General features: G+C 41.5%; 1 protein-coding gene across 1 annotated transcript in view; it reads right to left on the bottom strand.

The window, feature by feature from the left end:
• The window catches only part of LOC139110506 (uncharacterized), a 79,001-nt gene that overhangs the window by 32,393 nt on the left and 28,371 nt on the right, over window positions 1-18,237 (bottom strand). Inside the window, exons 3-4 of the mRNA XM_070670348.1 lie at window positions 12,943-13,076; window positions 10,065-10,155 (exon numbers count right to left, since the gene is read on the bottom strand). Of these exons, the coding sequence (XP_070526449.1) occupies window positions 10,065-10,155; window positions 12,943-13,076 (225 nt within the window). The remainder of the gene's footprint in view (window positions 1-10,064; window positions 10,156-12,942; window positions 13,077-18,237) is intronic.

Here is an 18,237-nt window from a genome sequence, read left to right as displayed (position 1 = left end):
GCTGAAAGTAAAAAAATAATTGTAAAAAAGCTATTTTTGGGACGCTAAAGACATATCCTTTTATACAAAAAGAAAAATGCACTCGTAAGTCCTACTACTTCGAAGTTTTCACTAAGAAAACTATGCCGTAAAAGCATTCCAACAAAAAGCAGTCTTCTAATAAACTTGGCGACAAAGCGACGACGAACGCGATGCAAAACAGGAATGCCCTGTTCCCTCTCTCTCTCTCTCTCTCTCTCTCTCTCTCTTTGCACGTGCGCATCAACTTTTCGTACACTATGTAAATGCAGCAATACAAGCTGTAAAGTTTGTTATATGCTACTCGGGTGGGAAAACGCGTCCTCTCACGAAACGCTTTTCGTAATTATCTCGAGGCTACTAATGAGAAATTTAAATCACGTCGATAAACGTCGTTTTTTATCATCGGAAGTCCGGATATTTCCGCATAAGTGATGTACTTTAAGCGCCAGGGATCTCGCGAGGCGGATACATACGCTCGGCTCTTCCGCATATACATGTAAGAATGTCACGACACGATATAGCGCACTCCCGCCGTAATATGCGGTGCATCGTCCGCACATTTCTTACGACGGGGCAAATTCGTGGCATGCGAACGACATAGAAATCGAAATAAGCGTAATGCGATGGCGCATGTACGGGAAAGGAACGTCAGTAGAACGAGTGAGATGGCGGAAGGAAACCAGAGATGAACGAAATGCGCGGCTCATTTTCGGAAGTGGTTTTCCTATTTTTTTTTTTTTTTTTTTTTTTTCTCCCTGTATCTCATGCAGTATTTTATTCATCGAAACGAAGATAGTTTTTCCGCACGCGATAGAACGTATACGGGAACACGTGGATGTGTGTATCATATAATATTATGATTCGAACATAGTGGATTGCGGGGGAGAAGGCTGGGAGAGAAAAAGCGAAAGTACCGTTTCCCAATCCTTCACGTAAGAACGAGGAATGTCGAGCTCGCCGTGTCTTTTCAACCCCTACGCTCGCGTTAGCCGGCCAGGTTCTTTTCCGCGCCACTCTCGAGTGAGTAAAAGTACTTTGCTTCGAGTGAGTAAAATACTCCTGAAACTTCACGAACTTCGTAAGTTCACAGCCCAACTGCTCGAATGACACTTTACTGTTAAGCTTCGATCGGTAAATATCTAATGTTCGAATAAGTGACTCGGCCGAGTTTCTAAGTTTCACAAAATAATTATTAAGTCTAGATTAACGGGGAGAATAATCGTAGAAAACTGAATCGGCAATTTTGCACATTTAATAAATTTACGTAAAGTATATTTTTTAATAATTTTTTTTTAATATTAGATGTCGATATATCTCGAACAGCAAATTTGAAAAATATCCCTTATCGGGAAAAATAGATGCCGTCGAATTAAATTTTCGTTTTGAAGTATATTATCGATCACAGTATCTTGCTAGTTCCTATAAGTAAGAGGATCACGCGAAGCCACAGTAGAGAATTGATTCTAAAGACATCCGCAAAATTTAATTTAGATTTTACGGAACCTTTCCACGTGATTCAAAAGTGCAATATCGATAGAACAATGATCTGTTATGCAAAAGGGCAAGATGCGTATAATCCAAACAAATTAATTTAAATTATTTTAATACGTAGGATATTTTATTACCTTTTATCAAATTTTTAATTATTATCCACGCATACGTTTTCGCATTTATTATTGAATTTTAAAAGCTGCATATATTACTCTTTAATGAACCTCCGTAACCACAATTCTCGCTGCATCTTTCATGCGGCTAACCGTACGCGAATATTCATCCATTGAGTGTATATTAAACAAAATAAAGGCAGCAACGTGTATATCAATATATTCGTTACACCGAATGCGTATAACCGGCTGTTTTTAAAACAGAAGTATATCAGAGAAAAATAACGTATAAAAATATGGAACCTCTTAAATTCCAACGCGGCAGTTTATGAGTTTGTCCGGGATTTGTGTAAACCAACGTTTAGAGAAAGAATGAAAGGGAACACACGCCGGGGCGTATTTTTTTTAAATAATTTTTCTTTACTCAGTCGTCGGAAAAATTCTGTGTAAGAACCGTTTTTCAGCGTTGTTTGAGATATTACTTAAATATGAGCTTGGAAAATATCCTTAGGCCGCGGCACTGAAAAACCGTCGTTCTCAAGACAAACGAGATTACCCGTCCGTCATGATGGACGCGAAGTTTTCGGTTATACAACAACATCATTGTTACGCCGCGCGTGCTTTGCCGCGGCATACTCGGTAAAACTCGCGGAAACTCTCGGCAAAGTTTGCGTGACTCTCTCAAAGAAAGCTCGCTGCTTCGAATACCTGCGATTCAGTGGTCGTCTTGCGTTTCAGCATTAATGTCGTCGCGTTTAATGAAGCATTTACGAAAAGAGTACGTCGTACACGAAAGCGCGATTGAACCGAAACAGACGGCGCATACAAATTCATTCCCTCGTCGGTGAGAAAAATTTACGACCGCGAAAAAAATCGATTACACTTTAATATACTAATCATTTTCTTCTGCTTATTAAAACTTGCTCTCGGCGCGGCGCGCACCGCGGCTCGATACGCAAACTTCTTAATATCAGCGTATATAATTAATCGCGGCTGGATATAAGCAAAAGTAAATTGCGGCGAACGCCTAAGGCGCTTAACACAATTATCGGCTATTACTTCATAATATGCGTAATCTCTCGTCTGATATCTCGCTAAGAAAAAAAAAAACTGAAAAAAAAAAAAAAAAAAGTTGCTTGAATCCTCTCTCGCGCGATCTTACACGTCGTCCATAAAAACCGGATCGCTTTCGAGATGATATTTATTAATACGTATGTGCCGGTCCTCAAAGTGGCAACTTGGAAACTATTCAAACTCCTCTACGCGCTCCTTAACACTCTTCAATAATTTTTCCCGCCGCGAAATCCCGGGGAACCGATCGAAACTCGTTCGTCATCGTTTCAGGATGTAATCAACGTCGCGGTTCCATTCTTTGAGAATTTTTCACCGCCATCCGTACGACCATGATTAATCGCTATTTTATTCTATTCGATATGCGGGTGGTGTCGGGGTACCTAAAGAAGGTAGCTGGTAGTGTGGAAGAAAGCCGGCGAAAGTAACTAAAGAGGAAAGAAAATCCATCGTCTCCATGCACTCGCCGATGCAGGACGTCTCCTCCATCTTCGTTAATATATTCCGACCGAGGACAGGCACTCGTATCTTTCCTAGGCAGGAATAAATTATCCGGACAAGTTATAAACTAAGTTTTAAGTAATCTTGTACTTTTTCCAACAATCGACAGACGGGATCAAATTATATCGCAAGTCACAATAATTTTATACGGTGACGTTAACGCTAAGTTATGACTTCACAAACGAGGATGCTGCCTTGTTCGCCGGGACGTAAGCTACTTTCCGGCTGCGTTAATGGGAAAGGTACGCGCAATGTGTTCCTCATTAGCAAATTGAAAGCAATAACTTACTTTCTTCGTTTATTTAGTGCTTTGTAAGAAGCTGAATAATCATCGAAAGTAAAAACGCGGACGAAAGTAAAAATACGAGAAAACGCCTTTATCGTCAAACGCTCATTATCGTCACAATTATACTTCTCATTATCTTTCTTGTCGCGTTTCGTTCAAGTAATGCTATCGGGATCCAGCCGCTCGTGACAGTTTTATATTTCGAAAAGTTATGGAAAATAATTTTCTTTTTTACGATACGCACTTGTTTGGGTTACGATATTAATTTGATTATTATATCAGTTTAATCGTATCGCTTGTAAAAAAGCAACGTTTTGTTTTACAAAACTGACGTTATTCACGGTAATAATCGTCTGCGTTTGACAAAGCTACTAAACGGAATCATTGCGGAAACGTTCGTCGAGGAATAGCGACAGATGATATTGATCCAATCGTTAATTCGGATTATCAATTGCAACCTCATGAACGATTTCATATGGTAAGCAATCGCCTCGCGGTCTCTGAATTTCGGAACACTCGTGTATTGCAGGATCACGTGCAACCAACCGAATTAGATGCGGATTCTATGCGCGCGGGTGGAAAATCACGTGAGAGAGATAGCGATATCGATAATATGTCACATGTCCTTACTCTTCGCGCCGAATGTTGCTTTACTACGTACAAATGTGCCGTATTCGTTAATTGACTCGCTGCTAAGTAGACGTCGCGATCGGTTTTGAAAATCGTCCCGTTAGTTACGAAGCGGACGGTCGAAGATTCGGCGATATCAGGCGGCCGCAACGAACAACTTCAATCAGCACGCAGGTAGTAAACCTAGTTTGTATACGATTCCTAGCTCGTACTTCGTATCCGATATACGATATCTCGATCCATAAACTAAACTCAAACGTGGAACCAGACGAGGCAATTACGGCAATTCGTGCGGTCTTCGCGATTGCGGCGCAAACGAGACGGAGTGCGAAAGGAACGAAGTACATCGAGGTTATTGTTGCCATATTGCACGCAACGGGTGTAACATTTTATCTGAAAATTAACGTAGACCAGTTGCAGACTTTTAATTATTAAAAGAGACAAAAGGAAAGAAGAAAGAAAAAAAAAGAAAAACAGAAAGAAAGAAATACCGCTTTCGATATTTATTACAGCGCTAGCTTTGCGTCAGATTATCAATCGGGGAATACGAATCGCGCGTATATACTTTTCATTTCCACATCGCCTAGCGTAATAATTTTTTGTTCCGAACGTCAATATCCCTCCGTATTATTTCCTACTTCGCGGTCAACCTCCGCATAACCGTTCTCCGTTTATCGTACTTCCACCGCGTTTCTGGCCTCGTCTCCGTTCGCGCTGCATCTCCGACTCTGTCTCGCCGTCACTCCGAGTCGGTTTCCATTACGAAAGGATACGCGCGGAGAGTTAAGTCGGGACCGTAATAATTTTGAATTCGGTTAACCCAGCACCGGCACCTCTCGGCAACCTTTCTCGGCCCCTATTTCCTGAACGCCGCCTGCGCCGGGTACGTTCCGCCGTCACGAAGGATGTAAACTGCTTGCGCGCGCTGCGATAGCCGCGGTAAATCATCAACCCGATAAGCTGACTGCCTCTCCCAGGGCATTTAGCTTAATATCGCTACACTGATTCGATTGTGTTTGGCGCGTCGCGATTTAGAAGGACACGACGTCGCACATTCGCAGGAAGGAACCTCGGGGGACGGATATCAAAGCGGGCGGGATAGTTTTTAATATGAAACACTACCGAGATTTATTACAAAACAGCGATCCTATTAAAAAATTACAAATGCGATTAATTATTAGTCGTAATTGATATTACTGGTACATTTAATTAGCAATAAGATCCGTTTGATAAAGACGCCGCGCGCTTTTTAATTAAAAAGGAAACGCTGTCGCGGACAAGTATAGGAATAGAACAACTTTGTCGGGAGTACCATTCTTGATCGTTAGAACTCCTCGCGGCCTTTTTCGACGGTGCCTTTCTACGGATTCGTCTGTCGATGATTCTAAGAATGCTGCAACAGCAGTCGGCGATACACTCCTATTTCTCAGCGGAACACAATGAAACGAAAACTCGCTTGATGTCTCTTCCCGATCCCGTTGTTATATTCCTCGTTATCGCGACAGGCGCGCGGCGCGCGATTTTTCTCATTTTCTGTATTACAATGCGCGTTGTTAAAATATTACTTTTCCCTTCTTTCATTGAAATATAATAGCGCGCGGGGACTTCGTTTATGCGGGTCGCGATAATTAAAACTCGATAGTCAATAAAATGCTGCTTAAAAATTTCTGAGAGAAGTCCAAAAACAGTTGACGCGCATTCAATAAACGCTATTGAAATATACGTATATCTTTCACTTTTGATTATAAACGGAAATACTAAATTGTATTGGATTTACAAATTGTGATATATCGTGTTTGAAAACGTTTTTTTCTGTGTTTTTTTTTTTTTTTGGAATATTTTTGCGAAATAGAACGCGACAAATGTTCGAGGAAAGTTTCAACGGAATCGGAATAAAATACCCGGCAGTCATCGATGCCGCGTCGAATGTGAATTTTCATATCGCGAACGACAGAAATGCAAAGTTTGATCACACAGAGACAGTTTAACAAAGGGTGTCGATTCACCTGAAGTATCGATTTTCGCGCGATATCGCGAAGAAATTCAACAAGCTCCGAGGATGAAGTAAATGATAATTGTGCGTCCGTTCCGTCGAAAGATAGTATTTAAAATAATATAAAAGCGAAATAATTTATTTCCAATCGTGCGACGTACGAGGGGCGCGCGGAAAATTATATCTGCAAACAATACAGTACGCGCAATTAAAATTAGCGCACAATTAGGAACGGTGGTATACATAATCGTTTAATTAATATTCCATCTGCATGCGCAATGCGCACCGATATCTTACGTAAACGTGCACGGAGACAATGTATTGGGATGTGTTAAAAGCGCAAGTAGGAACACCGTGCCGCCGCATAACTCCCGGGGGGCGGGCCGCAATAATCTATATGCGGGGACCTTGACTTGCAAATGAGTTTATTATTTTCGCACTCGGAGATAACCGAGTATCGCCGTAACTCCCTTTAGATACGACAGGGTAACGCGACCGGCCTGTAGGCAAAGTACCGCCCTGTAATTGGACACCGCTAATGCAACCCGTCCTCGTTCGTCGCACGTGAACGGAATAAGATGGCTGAAAAAGTCACGAGAAAATCGAAGGTGGAGGAGGGCGGCGGGAGAGAGACGTGAGGATGGATGTCACGTGCCGGTGCGGTAAGCGTCGTTACTTAGTTTGATCGCGCAACCGATCTATTCTCCCTTCCGCGTCTTCTATCTCGACTCGCCGCTCGGTCGAGGCGCTTTCTGTTCAGCCTTTCTCGCTTCCCCATCGGGTCCCTCGGCTTTTTTCCACCGTCGTCCGGCCCGTGGCTTTTATGCGACTTCTCCACATAATGCACTCCGTTGGATTTCCATTCGCATCTACGTCGACGGTCCCCGCGGTTACCGTTTTTATTTTCCGCAAAGTTTCCTTTCTTTCGCCTCTTCGACGCTCGCCTTCGTTCCACTTGACACAATGCGCCCGCTTCTTTTTTTTTTTTTTTTTTTTTTTGCACATGTCTCGTCTCGCCTCGCCACCGCTCCTTCCCCATTTGCCCTTTCCACCCTTTCTTGGCGTGTACTTCCTATTTCCAGACCGAATCCTTACTTCGCGGCATCCACTTTTTTTCACAACGAGAGTCGTCGGCCACTTCGAGCTGCGGATGACCTTATCGCTCGATGCTGCACGATACTATATATATCGCCCTTTGCCGTTCCGCCGTAGCTCGATTCGGAGCCCGCAGCTTCTCGGGCTTTAGTTTCCCGCAGCTCGAAGATGCTAAGCTCGAGATAGAATCGACGATCCTCGTCGACGTTTCAAGAGTTCGCAATAGTACTCGGCCCGGCCATATTTCGTTCTCGCGAAAGCGCGATAATCCGGCCAAACTTTCATTTACCGAAGACTCCGTCTCGAAGACAAAGAAAGAGAGAGACGGACGGCGAGAAAAGGACTGCGGCGATAGACACGACTAAAGAAATTGAATCCATTACGCGGTAGATATTCGACGATGAAACCCCAAAAGGGTTTATCTTATATCGAGCCAATATTCTTGCAAGTTTGATATTCATTTTTTTTTTCTTTTCGGCTTCATTATATTACTCTTCGGCAACGAGAAACTCGGCCAGATCGTTCGTTACATGGGAACTAATTTAACGTCAGGTTACATTGACTTCTTATTAAAAAATTCCAAGTTCGAAAATTGAACTAATCTCGCCCCGTTATTATTATTCCATTTATTCTCGCTCGAGGGAGGAATGATGGAGATCTCCCTTTATTATATCTCCCAGTTTGACTAGTTTATAAAATAATGGCATTCGCGCGACATTTCCCAGTGAATCAAGAAACTGATATTAACAGGCTAAAAAGTTTGACGGTAAATAGATTTATGGCGCAGTGATAACCGGGGCTTCGTTTGCTAAAAGGTGAGAGACGAACCCCTGATGCAGGAAGGAATAGAAATTGAATATATTACGGTTGAAGAGCGTCGCTGTATAGCGCAGGGCCGTCTATCTTGCTGATTTTCTTGGCAAACTCGTTCGCTCCTTAGGCGATGCATTCATATCTCCCTTAAACTCGACGGAATATTGCCCGCTATACAACATTTATTGCCGGCGAATAAACCATTCGCGAATTTTATGCGAGCTCGTAGCGTCGATAACTTTTCGCGCGTATCGCGATTATTAACAGCTTCGTTTAAACTCAATCAAATATTCATGTAAATCATACTCGATCAACTTGAATATGAATAAAACTACAATCTTCCGACATGTTAGAGATTTTATACGCCAATTGTCAATATTTTAAGTGCGGATATCAAACGACTTTATTTAGATAAAATTATGCATGTCAAATTAACTTGAAAAAAATATTTAGTTAATTTGTAACACACGTGAGGTTTATCAAAAATCGAGGAAAAAAAAATAACAAACGTTGTCCCATTGTAAAAATAATATTAAAAGAAAAAGCAAATCTGAAACATTTTAAATAAGAAGGAATCAAATCTAAACATAAAAAAAAGAAAAAAAAAACTTGCAGTTATTTTTAGAAAACCTAGAAAGCGGATACCGTTGTATTAGCGTTCATTACATCCTTACAGTGCCATTAGTTGCAACCTCCGCGAAGTACGCCCTTAAAAAAAGAACGTAGTTATAATGACGATGACAAGAATACACAATAAGAAACTATGTTAATGCAACGCGAAACCCAATTATTGACACGAATGAGTAAGAAAAGAGCATACTTAGCGACTTTATAGTGGCCCTCTTATGAATTTCTTACGTTAGGATTATTTAATGAAAAGAATAAAGTGACACGGGCGTCGTTTGAAGGTCCGACGACGCAAAGCGCGGAACGAAGGCGAAGGTAGGCAGTCTATTATGTACCTCGAGTCTAATAACAGCTTACCGGAGCTTACTAAAGCTTCCTGAGAGCTTCAGGAAGCGAGGTGATTGTTACAGATATCGAGCGTGGTAACAAAGAAGTCGGACCAATGGGGAACTCGAAAAAGTTCTCGAGAACGCCCCCTTTTTTTTTCATACTAATTTCTTGCGATCGCTGATCCTGCGTAATTGCGGAGAAATCTGAGAGATTTTTTTTCTTTCAAATTAATCGCCGCGATTCGGAAATGGTATGAAATGAACGTGGAGATGAACCGCGCGCCGATGTTTGCTTAATTTACGTTGTTGAAGCGGGTATCCAATCAATTTCATTTCAGACTTACTGTAATACCGCTAATAAAAGGATGTTTTATTTAAAAAGTTAATTTCCATAACTTACGCGAAAGAGAGAAAGAGAGAAAAATTTAGGTCGGCCACTAATCGTACCGGGATTCATTCCGAATTAATGTCGCAGACGTAGCATGCGTACATGAGTTACTAGCAATTCATAAAGTACGACACGCGTCTTATTTTTGATCGATTTTACAATAAAAATTTTGTAATTAATAAAATATACAAGTTTTCGCAATCAGTCATTTTAAATGCACACGTGTTGTTTTCGTGCGATCTCATAAATCACGCTTCGTCGTTTATTAATTTGACGAATTGTTCGAATTCGTTAAAAGCGTCATCGGCGATTTATTTCCATCGCTCGCCGTTTAAATATTCTTCTCTTAGAGGAAAGGAATTTTTTTTTTACTTACCCAGACGGTCCCTGTCGTTAAACGGAAGCGTAATTAGTCCGAGATATCTTGCATTATCCGACCCATGAAAATTGGACGGAAGTAGAACATTTACGAGAGTACTTTGACGAGAATGTCGATTAGTACGACATCGTTATCTTGAAGGAACTATCGACCCGATTCAAGGACCGGCGAAGAAAACTCGGGGCGTCAAATGTCAACGAGCGACGAGCGCTCGAGTTTCGCGAGGAACGATAATTCGTCGCGCGGCAATAATCGAGGGGATCATTTGTCTCGCGCGAATCGCTAGGTAAAAAGAAAAGAATAACGATCGGTACGCGCTATCCTTACCTTTCCGGAGCCTCTTGAGTTGCACAGGAGAACGCCGGCGGCGTGAATCCTATACTCCTTGTCGAGTTGCTCGTGTTGCCCTTGAATTTTCCTGCCGGCAGATAATTCGAGACGAGAGATTAATTTAAAAGAAAAAAAGAAAAGAAAGGTTTATGCAAGAAAATGAACGTGAGCTTTCAGCGCGCGGTTAAAAATTATAATACATCTTAATGAATACGGAAGCTGCCAACATCTGGAAGCGTAAAACAATGCGTCGTAAGAGCCGCGAGCCCGTTGCGAAATAAAAATTATCTTCTCAATCTTTACGCGGGGAAAATATCCGTCTGGAAAAAAAATTCCATTATTCCGAGCGCGATTTACGTGCGAAACTGTACGGAGTTGGTCCCGCTGTACCTTCAGATCCCTTGGCTGCGAGCCTAAGTCACTGTAACGAGAATAAGATGGCACCCACACGACCCACTGACACATTTTTCGTAGGACTCTCAACCGGTGATTTATAAACTAAAAGAGTTCCTCGCGCGAGGCAACTTTGGCAATTACGAGGAAGCAAACAGTCTTATAAATTACGTTCCTTCTCGCTTACTTCCCAGCGCGAAGGGGGGTAATCTTGCGCGTTCGCGTGCACTCGCATGTGATCGCTGGCACATGACGGACTGGCGCAAGAGCGAGGCGAGAACTCGCCGTCTATCCGGGAAATTCCCTGAAGCTTGACGATGCAGTAAAGTTTCAGAGGGGAATTAATTGCGCGGGCGAGAGGTATCGCGCGAGCTTTTTTTGTCGATTAAGCTGATTTTGAAAGCGGCCGCGCGCTTCAACACGCCGGGGCGACGGCGATAACATGCTAATCTCGCCTGCGAAGACTTCGTTAGTGCCGTAGATTGCGCGTACGAACCGTTTAAGAGAAACAAAGAGATGTTAACCGAGTTGAATAATAATAAATAGAAATTCGGTGGCGGCGTGGAATATCAAAATCGTGTTCGGGCCTTTTTTTTTTATAACTGCGGCGAATAAGTAAAAATTGCAAAGCACACGTAATACGCGAATTTCAATCTTCAAAGAGCGTGGAAAAATATTAATATCGCTGAATGTCTTTGAACAGAGTAAACGAGGTTTGTTCAGGCAGACGTAACGTTCATCTCATTATACTGCAAGATCAACATTCGCGGTACTGCGAAGAAACAAGATTGTTTAGGGATTGTGGACAAAGTAAATAGTTGAGTTATGTGCCGACTGTGACGTGAGCGTTTCATTCCGTCTCCGACAAACTTTATCGCGTGGCGAACAAAATTTACTGCGCGGGCATAATTTCTCGTTTAATATCTCTCACAATATACTAACATATTATACTGTAGTAATATTATCCGTGGTAATATTTTATCGGATAAATTTACATAAGCGTTATCGAGATTCGCTTTTTCTCTAGAGCTTGCTCCTCAAAAGATTTTCCGCGCCACCGGAATCGATTTAAGTAAAGGTTATCCATTCGATTTCCGCCGCAAAGTACCTAGGTCCCGCGATCAAAAATCTTTCTCCTACGCGAACAGTTTCCATTCCTTGCGTCAGCCAAGATCGTCGTTCCAGTCACGAAATAATGAATATATTTCGAAAAAAGATGTTATCGACTTCGGGGAATGTTGCATTTTTCAAATTAAATCTAAATCTGCATATATATATATATTTTTTTTTTTAATCCGTCTAACACAAACTGCAATAATACAAATAAGCATTAAAACATTTTCTTTTTCCTTCGAGAGTTTGCTTCCTCAAATGCGCGTTGCGTTCATATATCAGAGATAGGGTTTAGAAAACTTGCTGCCCGTATTCATTATCTCATGCATTTATCAATACCGCATAATCAAAGAGCCGACTGCGAGAGGGTCGTGGTGTGCAAACACGACGCGAGACACTGCAAACGCGAGGGTGAAGTTATGCAAACAATTTCACCCGTCCGCGTACGTGAAGAGAAAAAAAAAAAAAATTTTCCCCTTTCCCCTTCTCGTTGACCCGTTCTCTTCCTCAAGGCTCGTTTTCCTCACCGTGTACAACGCAAAGGGCGTGAAAATAATTTCAAAAAATGCTCACGAAACGAAATAAAACAGACGCGCTTGAGAACTGTGCCGTATTTCCGTTTGCCGCGTCGATCCGTTGCGAAATCAGCGCCAAGTATTTATGGCAAATCACATAATTGAACTTCACGCGGCGATAAGATAATGCGCGCGTTACGAAACTTCACGATGCTGCGTACTGTAAACTGAAAAGTTAGTTTAAACCTTGATATTAATGAGTTAAGCTTCGTTAGGACGTAATTTCGCTCGTTATGTTCGCTTGAGCATTATGCAGAGTATGCTGAAGGTAACGCGATGAAACATTTTCTCTGATGGAAGTAAAAAGTGCCGCGATAAAATTATTACCCCGTCACGGGACCACCCTTACTAAATCTTTTAGAAGTTAAGCTCTCGCATTCCCATGGGAGTCTGCTCTAACGTAAGACTCGCGCTTTCCCCGCCTTTTAGTCGCCTCTAATAAATATATTATTCGCGAATGCTTTTATTACGCAAATAATTACTTATGGTAATACATGTAAAAAAATGCAAAAAGTTCCTTTCTCTTTCTCTCTCTCTTTCTCCTTCACTCGTTTACTTAAAAGAAATTCGCAATGGAATAATTTATAATCGTACGTGCGTAAATTAAAAAGGATTATTCTAAAAATTAACTTACACGTAAATATTTAGATGTAAACTAAACGACGAAGTACACCGTAATTGAACGGGAAGTTTCACAATTTTATATATGCTTTTACTCAACGAGTCTCCTTTCAAAATTGCGCCAGCAATATCTACATCTGTATCACTGGTAGATATTTTTAGAGAAAACTTACGAGATAGCGTGTAGTAATTCTTGTCGCTGTTTCTCCTTCACTTTTACGCTCCCACCTTCTTCGAGAGCTGCTTGCAATTCTCTTTGCAAGACTGCCAGTTTGCGGCGCTCGCCTTCCAAGAGTAACGAAGTGACCTGAAACGGAACAAAAATTATTTCTTACACCACGCCGGAATACAAAAATAGCGAAAGAATAATTACGTCAGCTTTGCAAGGGTGTTAAAAGAAAGTACTCTTTTTTTTTATTATCGCCGAAGTTTTAATTTGAAACGAGGATATGTTGCGCGACAATTGATTCCCCCGTAAGGTACATAAAATTTCTTGAAACCAAGTTTATCATGCGGTTTTTAGTTACCGTTATAGTTTCTGATAACAAATCGTAGGCGTGAAGAAAGAAAATATTACTTTTACCATCAGCGAGCATAGTATCAGCCAAGAACAGTGTGATAAGAGAGACGATATAAGTGAGAGATATCAACCGATGGCAATACAGTTCTTTCCTCAAACAATCGTACGTTGGTATACTGCGAATTTAACGTTTTAACTATCGACAGGGATATTTTTTTAAAAATCAATTTGTCTTTTAATATATATTAAAAAAAAAAAATTAATAAAATACGTCTATCAAATCTAAAAAATAAGAAATAGAATATTCGCATATGATATTCAAATAAAGACAAAACTCATTGCTAAATTTAATTTAATTTAACTATTGCCCCGGAATAAAAAAAAATTGCTTGCGCATAAAATTTTTACATTCACAAATGCAAACGGCGAAAGATGAGAGCTGGAGGGGGGGGGAGAAAAAAATCAAAAATAGAACAGAAGTAAAAGTTTATGGGCTTTTATAAATAAAAAAGCGTAATAACTGTTACATTAAGTTATAAGGCTCGCGCTGCGTAGTTTTCTTATTACACTTTCTACTAAAAACGTTAGCATCAATCCCGCGCATAAACAAAATTAATGGGTTAAAGAAACGTGTTCTTTATAAATGCCTCGAATGAGGACGGCGCAGAATAAAAAAAAAAAATTCTCATGTTTTTATTTATAATCTCGTAACGATTTCAGTTTCCCCGCTGCGTCCACACGAGCGCGATAAATCGCGCCGCATTCGCGGCGGTTCGATTTCATGCGCGCGGCTCGCTCGCGCGTGCATCTCGGCGCGGGCTACGTGTGCACGCGTGTTAGTGCACGTGCACACAATCAGGGAGAAGATACCTGAATAGATAAACGCGGCGAGATACGGAGCCGACCGCGGCGACTCGCCCCTAAGTTTCGTCGCGCTCGGCGGAGGATCGCGCATACGAATGCGCTCTGTAATTGGCTGAAAGCGCTGGACTTCCTACGATTATATGAGTTATTATTGCCAGATTATGCTAATTCCACGGGAGAGATGAAAACCCGCGTGGACGCGCTCGCGAATGCGTGTCGTGTCGTTTCTTGTGTCGGCGCGCTGCTGTTAGCTCGTGCAGTCGGAAATTCCTTCGAAATTCTCTACTTTCCTCAGCCGTTTCTCTTTTCGGGCATCACGATTTCTCACGGATTAACTTTTCTTCGACTAAAATTTTCCAAATTAGATATTTAATATGGGCTAATTAATTTTTATTTCAATTTTAATTGTACATGTACGGGTAATTTTTTTTTATTTTTTTTTTATTTTTATTTTAATATGGGAGGCTTTATTGAAAAGAATTCTGTACGTCTGCACTCTCTGCATATAGAATCTCTGGGTATATAGGAGATCTATGTATAGATACCAGCAGTCGCAAAAGAATTACAAGTATTCAATATTTTATAGCCGCACCGTGCAACATATTATACGTTTATGCTCCGAGTCGGAATTTAAATTATATCGTACCGCAGACAATATAAATAAACTCGATCCGAGCGGTATATTGTATTTAAAACAAATAAATTGTGATTTATGAAATAATAAATTGCTACATTCGTTACATTATTACAGCAGTAATAATATGCATGCGTTCATATTTTTATGTATCGCCGAGTTCACTATATAAAATTACAAAGAAAAATAAAAGAAGACTTTCATCGAAAAAATACAATTCCCTTGCGCGAATTTTTTGACACAGTAGCTTCTGAAATAGTAATTTTAAGACTACGCGGAGGCAATATAAAAGATACGGCGCACATGCACATACAAATCTCGTTGCATTGTGAAAATATGAAATTGAATCGGTTGCGAGGATTGCGTTACGATTCGTGCGTGTAAGTCAATGCAGGTAACGGGTTCGAAGAAGGAATTCGGAAGAAACCTCTTTGCAGTAGAAATTGCGTTTTGCATGTACGTGCTTTGGTGCCGGCAGAAAGTCTATTTCACCAGCGTGGCCGACGCGTTTGCTTGACTTCAAAATCTTCAATCGCTCGGGTCGTTCGTGGGTGTTTCGACCAGATTCTGGGAAGAGCGACTCCTCGAGAGACCACGCGGAGAGTAATGAGATTTTGCCCCGGCTCTTCTCGCGAACGTTTCCCGAGAGTTGATCCTCCGAGAAGCCCCTCCGGTTTCGCTATCAGAGAATCGCGGTGGCGCGGCGTGTCGATTACGTTCACGCGATCGCCGGAAGTTTCCGTACGCCACCGGAACCGGAACGCGTGCGGGCGCTCGTTGCGAAAGCTTCGTTATTGCAGACCTGACTATCTTAGTTCGAGCGAAGTTCGAGCGATAAGTCAACTTGAATTGCCCGGCCGCGCGGTAGCACGGATGTCAAATCAGATTCGGTCAGCGTAAACTTTTATTGCCGAAGTTTCGGTTGACTTCAATCGGCCACGGCAGAGAAACTTTAAGGAAACTGGCACCGTGTTATTCTTGCTTTCGAAACTCGTTGCGACTAATTATGTATTAAATAATATCTGAACAAAACAAAAAAAATACGAGAGAATAGTGAACCTTTTCGTTCGGTAACGTGTCTCCGACAATAAATCCGTCTTCAGCGTTATCATTTTCCTTCTACAGCTGCTCTCTTATCGCGAATGCAAATTTTATTAAAACATTTCCATTACATTTCGAGTCGGTGCCGACGGATGCGCCGGGTTGCATCACGAAACGGATATACGACGGCGCATAGACTCGGGCTGCCTGTTGAAATAAAATTTTACGCAACTACTTGGAGCACCGACTCCGCTTATTAAAGATCGCCGCGATAGCACGCTGATTATGAGTACACCGAGCTATTATCCTGTCTATCGTAATCGCGCATTCTCGCTCGCTACTCGCGGGCCCACGTCGATCGAGATCGGGAGAACAAAATGATCGCTTTTAAGCGAACGCTTCGCGTCAGCCGCAACTCAATTATGCGTAATTAAATTGTTATCGATAATTCACCGCGGAGCCCATGCGCACGAGCGATTTCGACGGAATCTATGAAATGCCGGTAGCAGATTATGTAAAATGTTTATGCACGCATTACATATCTACGTAATAAATGTTTCGCGGAAGCCTTTTAATCGTGCGTTAAACTGCGAATCAGTTAATTTTTATTTTAGGAATTTTCTTTTTTTTTTAACTCGAGCAAATGCGAGCCACGTAGCAAGAAATAACTTCCTCACGGCTTTCCACCAGGAGCTCGATTCATTTTTTTAATTGCCGAACCGCGGCACATAATACCAGATTATTAATTCAAGTAGTATCCTCCGTGGTTTAATTTTAAATAACAACTCTGTCGTGAGCGATTTCGCGTCGTGATTAGACCAGTGACACGCGGGACTTTTATCTCGAGACACTGCAAAGTTTCATATCTTATTATAAATAACACGTTTCTTTAAAAAAAATATAATAATTAATAAATATAAGAGACAAAGGGGTAAAAAAAAAAATACAGCGTTTATATATTTCCGTATTTAAAACTTTTTATCTATTTATCGCCATTAATTAAATAACTCGTCAATTTGATAATGAAAATTAATCATCAAGCTCAAGCAGAAAAATATGCGAAAAACAATTCGCTCGTACGTTGAAGAGCTCTGACCTTTGCAATGTGATTCTTCATGCTTAACGCGAAAACAATCCTGAATTCACGGTACCGTAACAACTAGGTTCCACGATAATACGCACGTGAGCTAAACTTATGAAACGCGCTCGCCTCTTTCTTTCTCGATGTCGTTTCGCTTTTTCAGCGATGTTGACATGTGCGTAATATTCCGCGTGATTTCGCACATCTTGCTGGTACGTCGTGCGAGTATCGATCAAACGGGACGTATAACTATGAAAAAGAATTCAGCGGCGTTCCGCGCACTCCGAAAATTCAGCTCTGCCTTCGGTTTCGCCTCCTGCATCGTCAACGTACGCCGCGTATGCATTAATTCGTTACAGGCGCATCAATCAATTAAGCTGATGTTTATTAAATCGCGGTAATGACGATGGAATGTCGAGAAATTATTTTGCAAGTCATATCTTCGGTTGTCACGGCTATCACGTTGTGTCAAAACAACGGCCGCGTCCATGCGCGTTTATTCGATAATTCGCGCAATGTTATCGTACGACTGCCTTCATCCTGCATCATTACGTCACTCGTTTATGACCGTGCAACTTGGTTAATTGCTACATAATTATAGTTTCACCTTTTCATTTCTATCTCCCATAAATCTGCGCCGTTTCGGAGTTCTCGCATCCGTTTTCTCGAACACAAAACTCGTAACAACTTTCCTCTTAAAAAAAAAAAAAAAAGAAAGAAAGAAAAAAAATCTTTTTAACCTACTTGTCATTTTCTCGCTAATTTAATATTCTCATTGCAAACTTAGTTATGCGTGTATACATTCATTAATTTATCGAATTAATTTTTAAATGAGAAAGTAAGCAAGAGAAGGCGAAGTATAATAAAATGCGATTAGAAAGCATTTCTTGTCCAGGCGCGAGTTCTCGAGGCCAGATAATGTTGATCGACATCTGACTTCGCTAATTCTTTGTACGATCCGTCCGAGATATACGCGCGGAGAAAGGTGTTAAAGCCAGAGCAATCGCCGCCGCGACAAGGAGGAGAGTGCAACGAACGAACTTTCCTTGGCCGTTTCGGTTTCAGGTGGCTGACCGTTGTATCAGAACCGATATTGGTTTTCTGGGTCGGGCCTCTCACCGGCCTATACCACGATCGCGGGCAAAAGTGATCATTAAAATCAGGCCGGCACGCCGGCAGGTGAATGGGCGGCTAATTTTAAATCGAACGCGTTATGCCGGCTAGGCAATACCAGAGATCGCGCGCTTAAAGTCACGCTCGCTCCTCCCTCGCGATTGTTCTGACTTTCAAGACCTCGGCATTAGCAAACACAGCGTCGTAGAAATTTC

This window comes from Cardiocondyla obscurior, linkage group LG20 (genome assembly GCF_019399895.1).
Source record: "Cardiocondyla obscurior isolate alpha-2009 linkage group LG20, Cobs3.1, whole genome shotgun sequence".
Classification (NCBI taxonomy): Eukaryota; Metazoa; Arthropoda; class Insecta; order Hymenoptera; family Formicidae; genus Cardiocondyla; species Cardiocondyla obscurior.
Note: the sequence above shows the minus strand (reverse complement) of the source record. Positions and strands in the feature narration are given on the sequence as shown.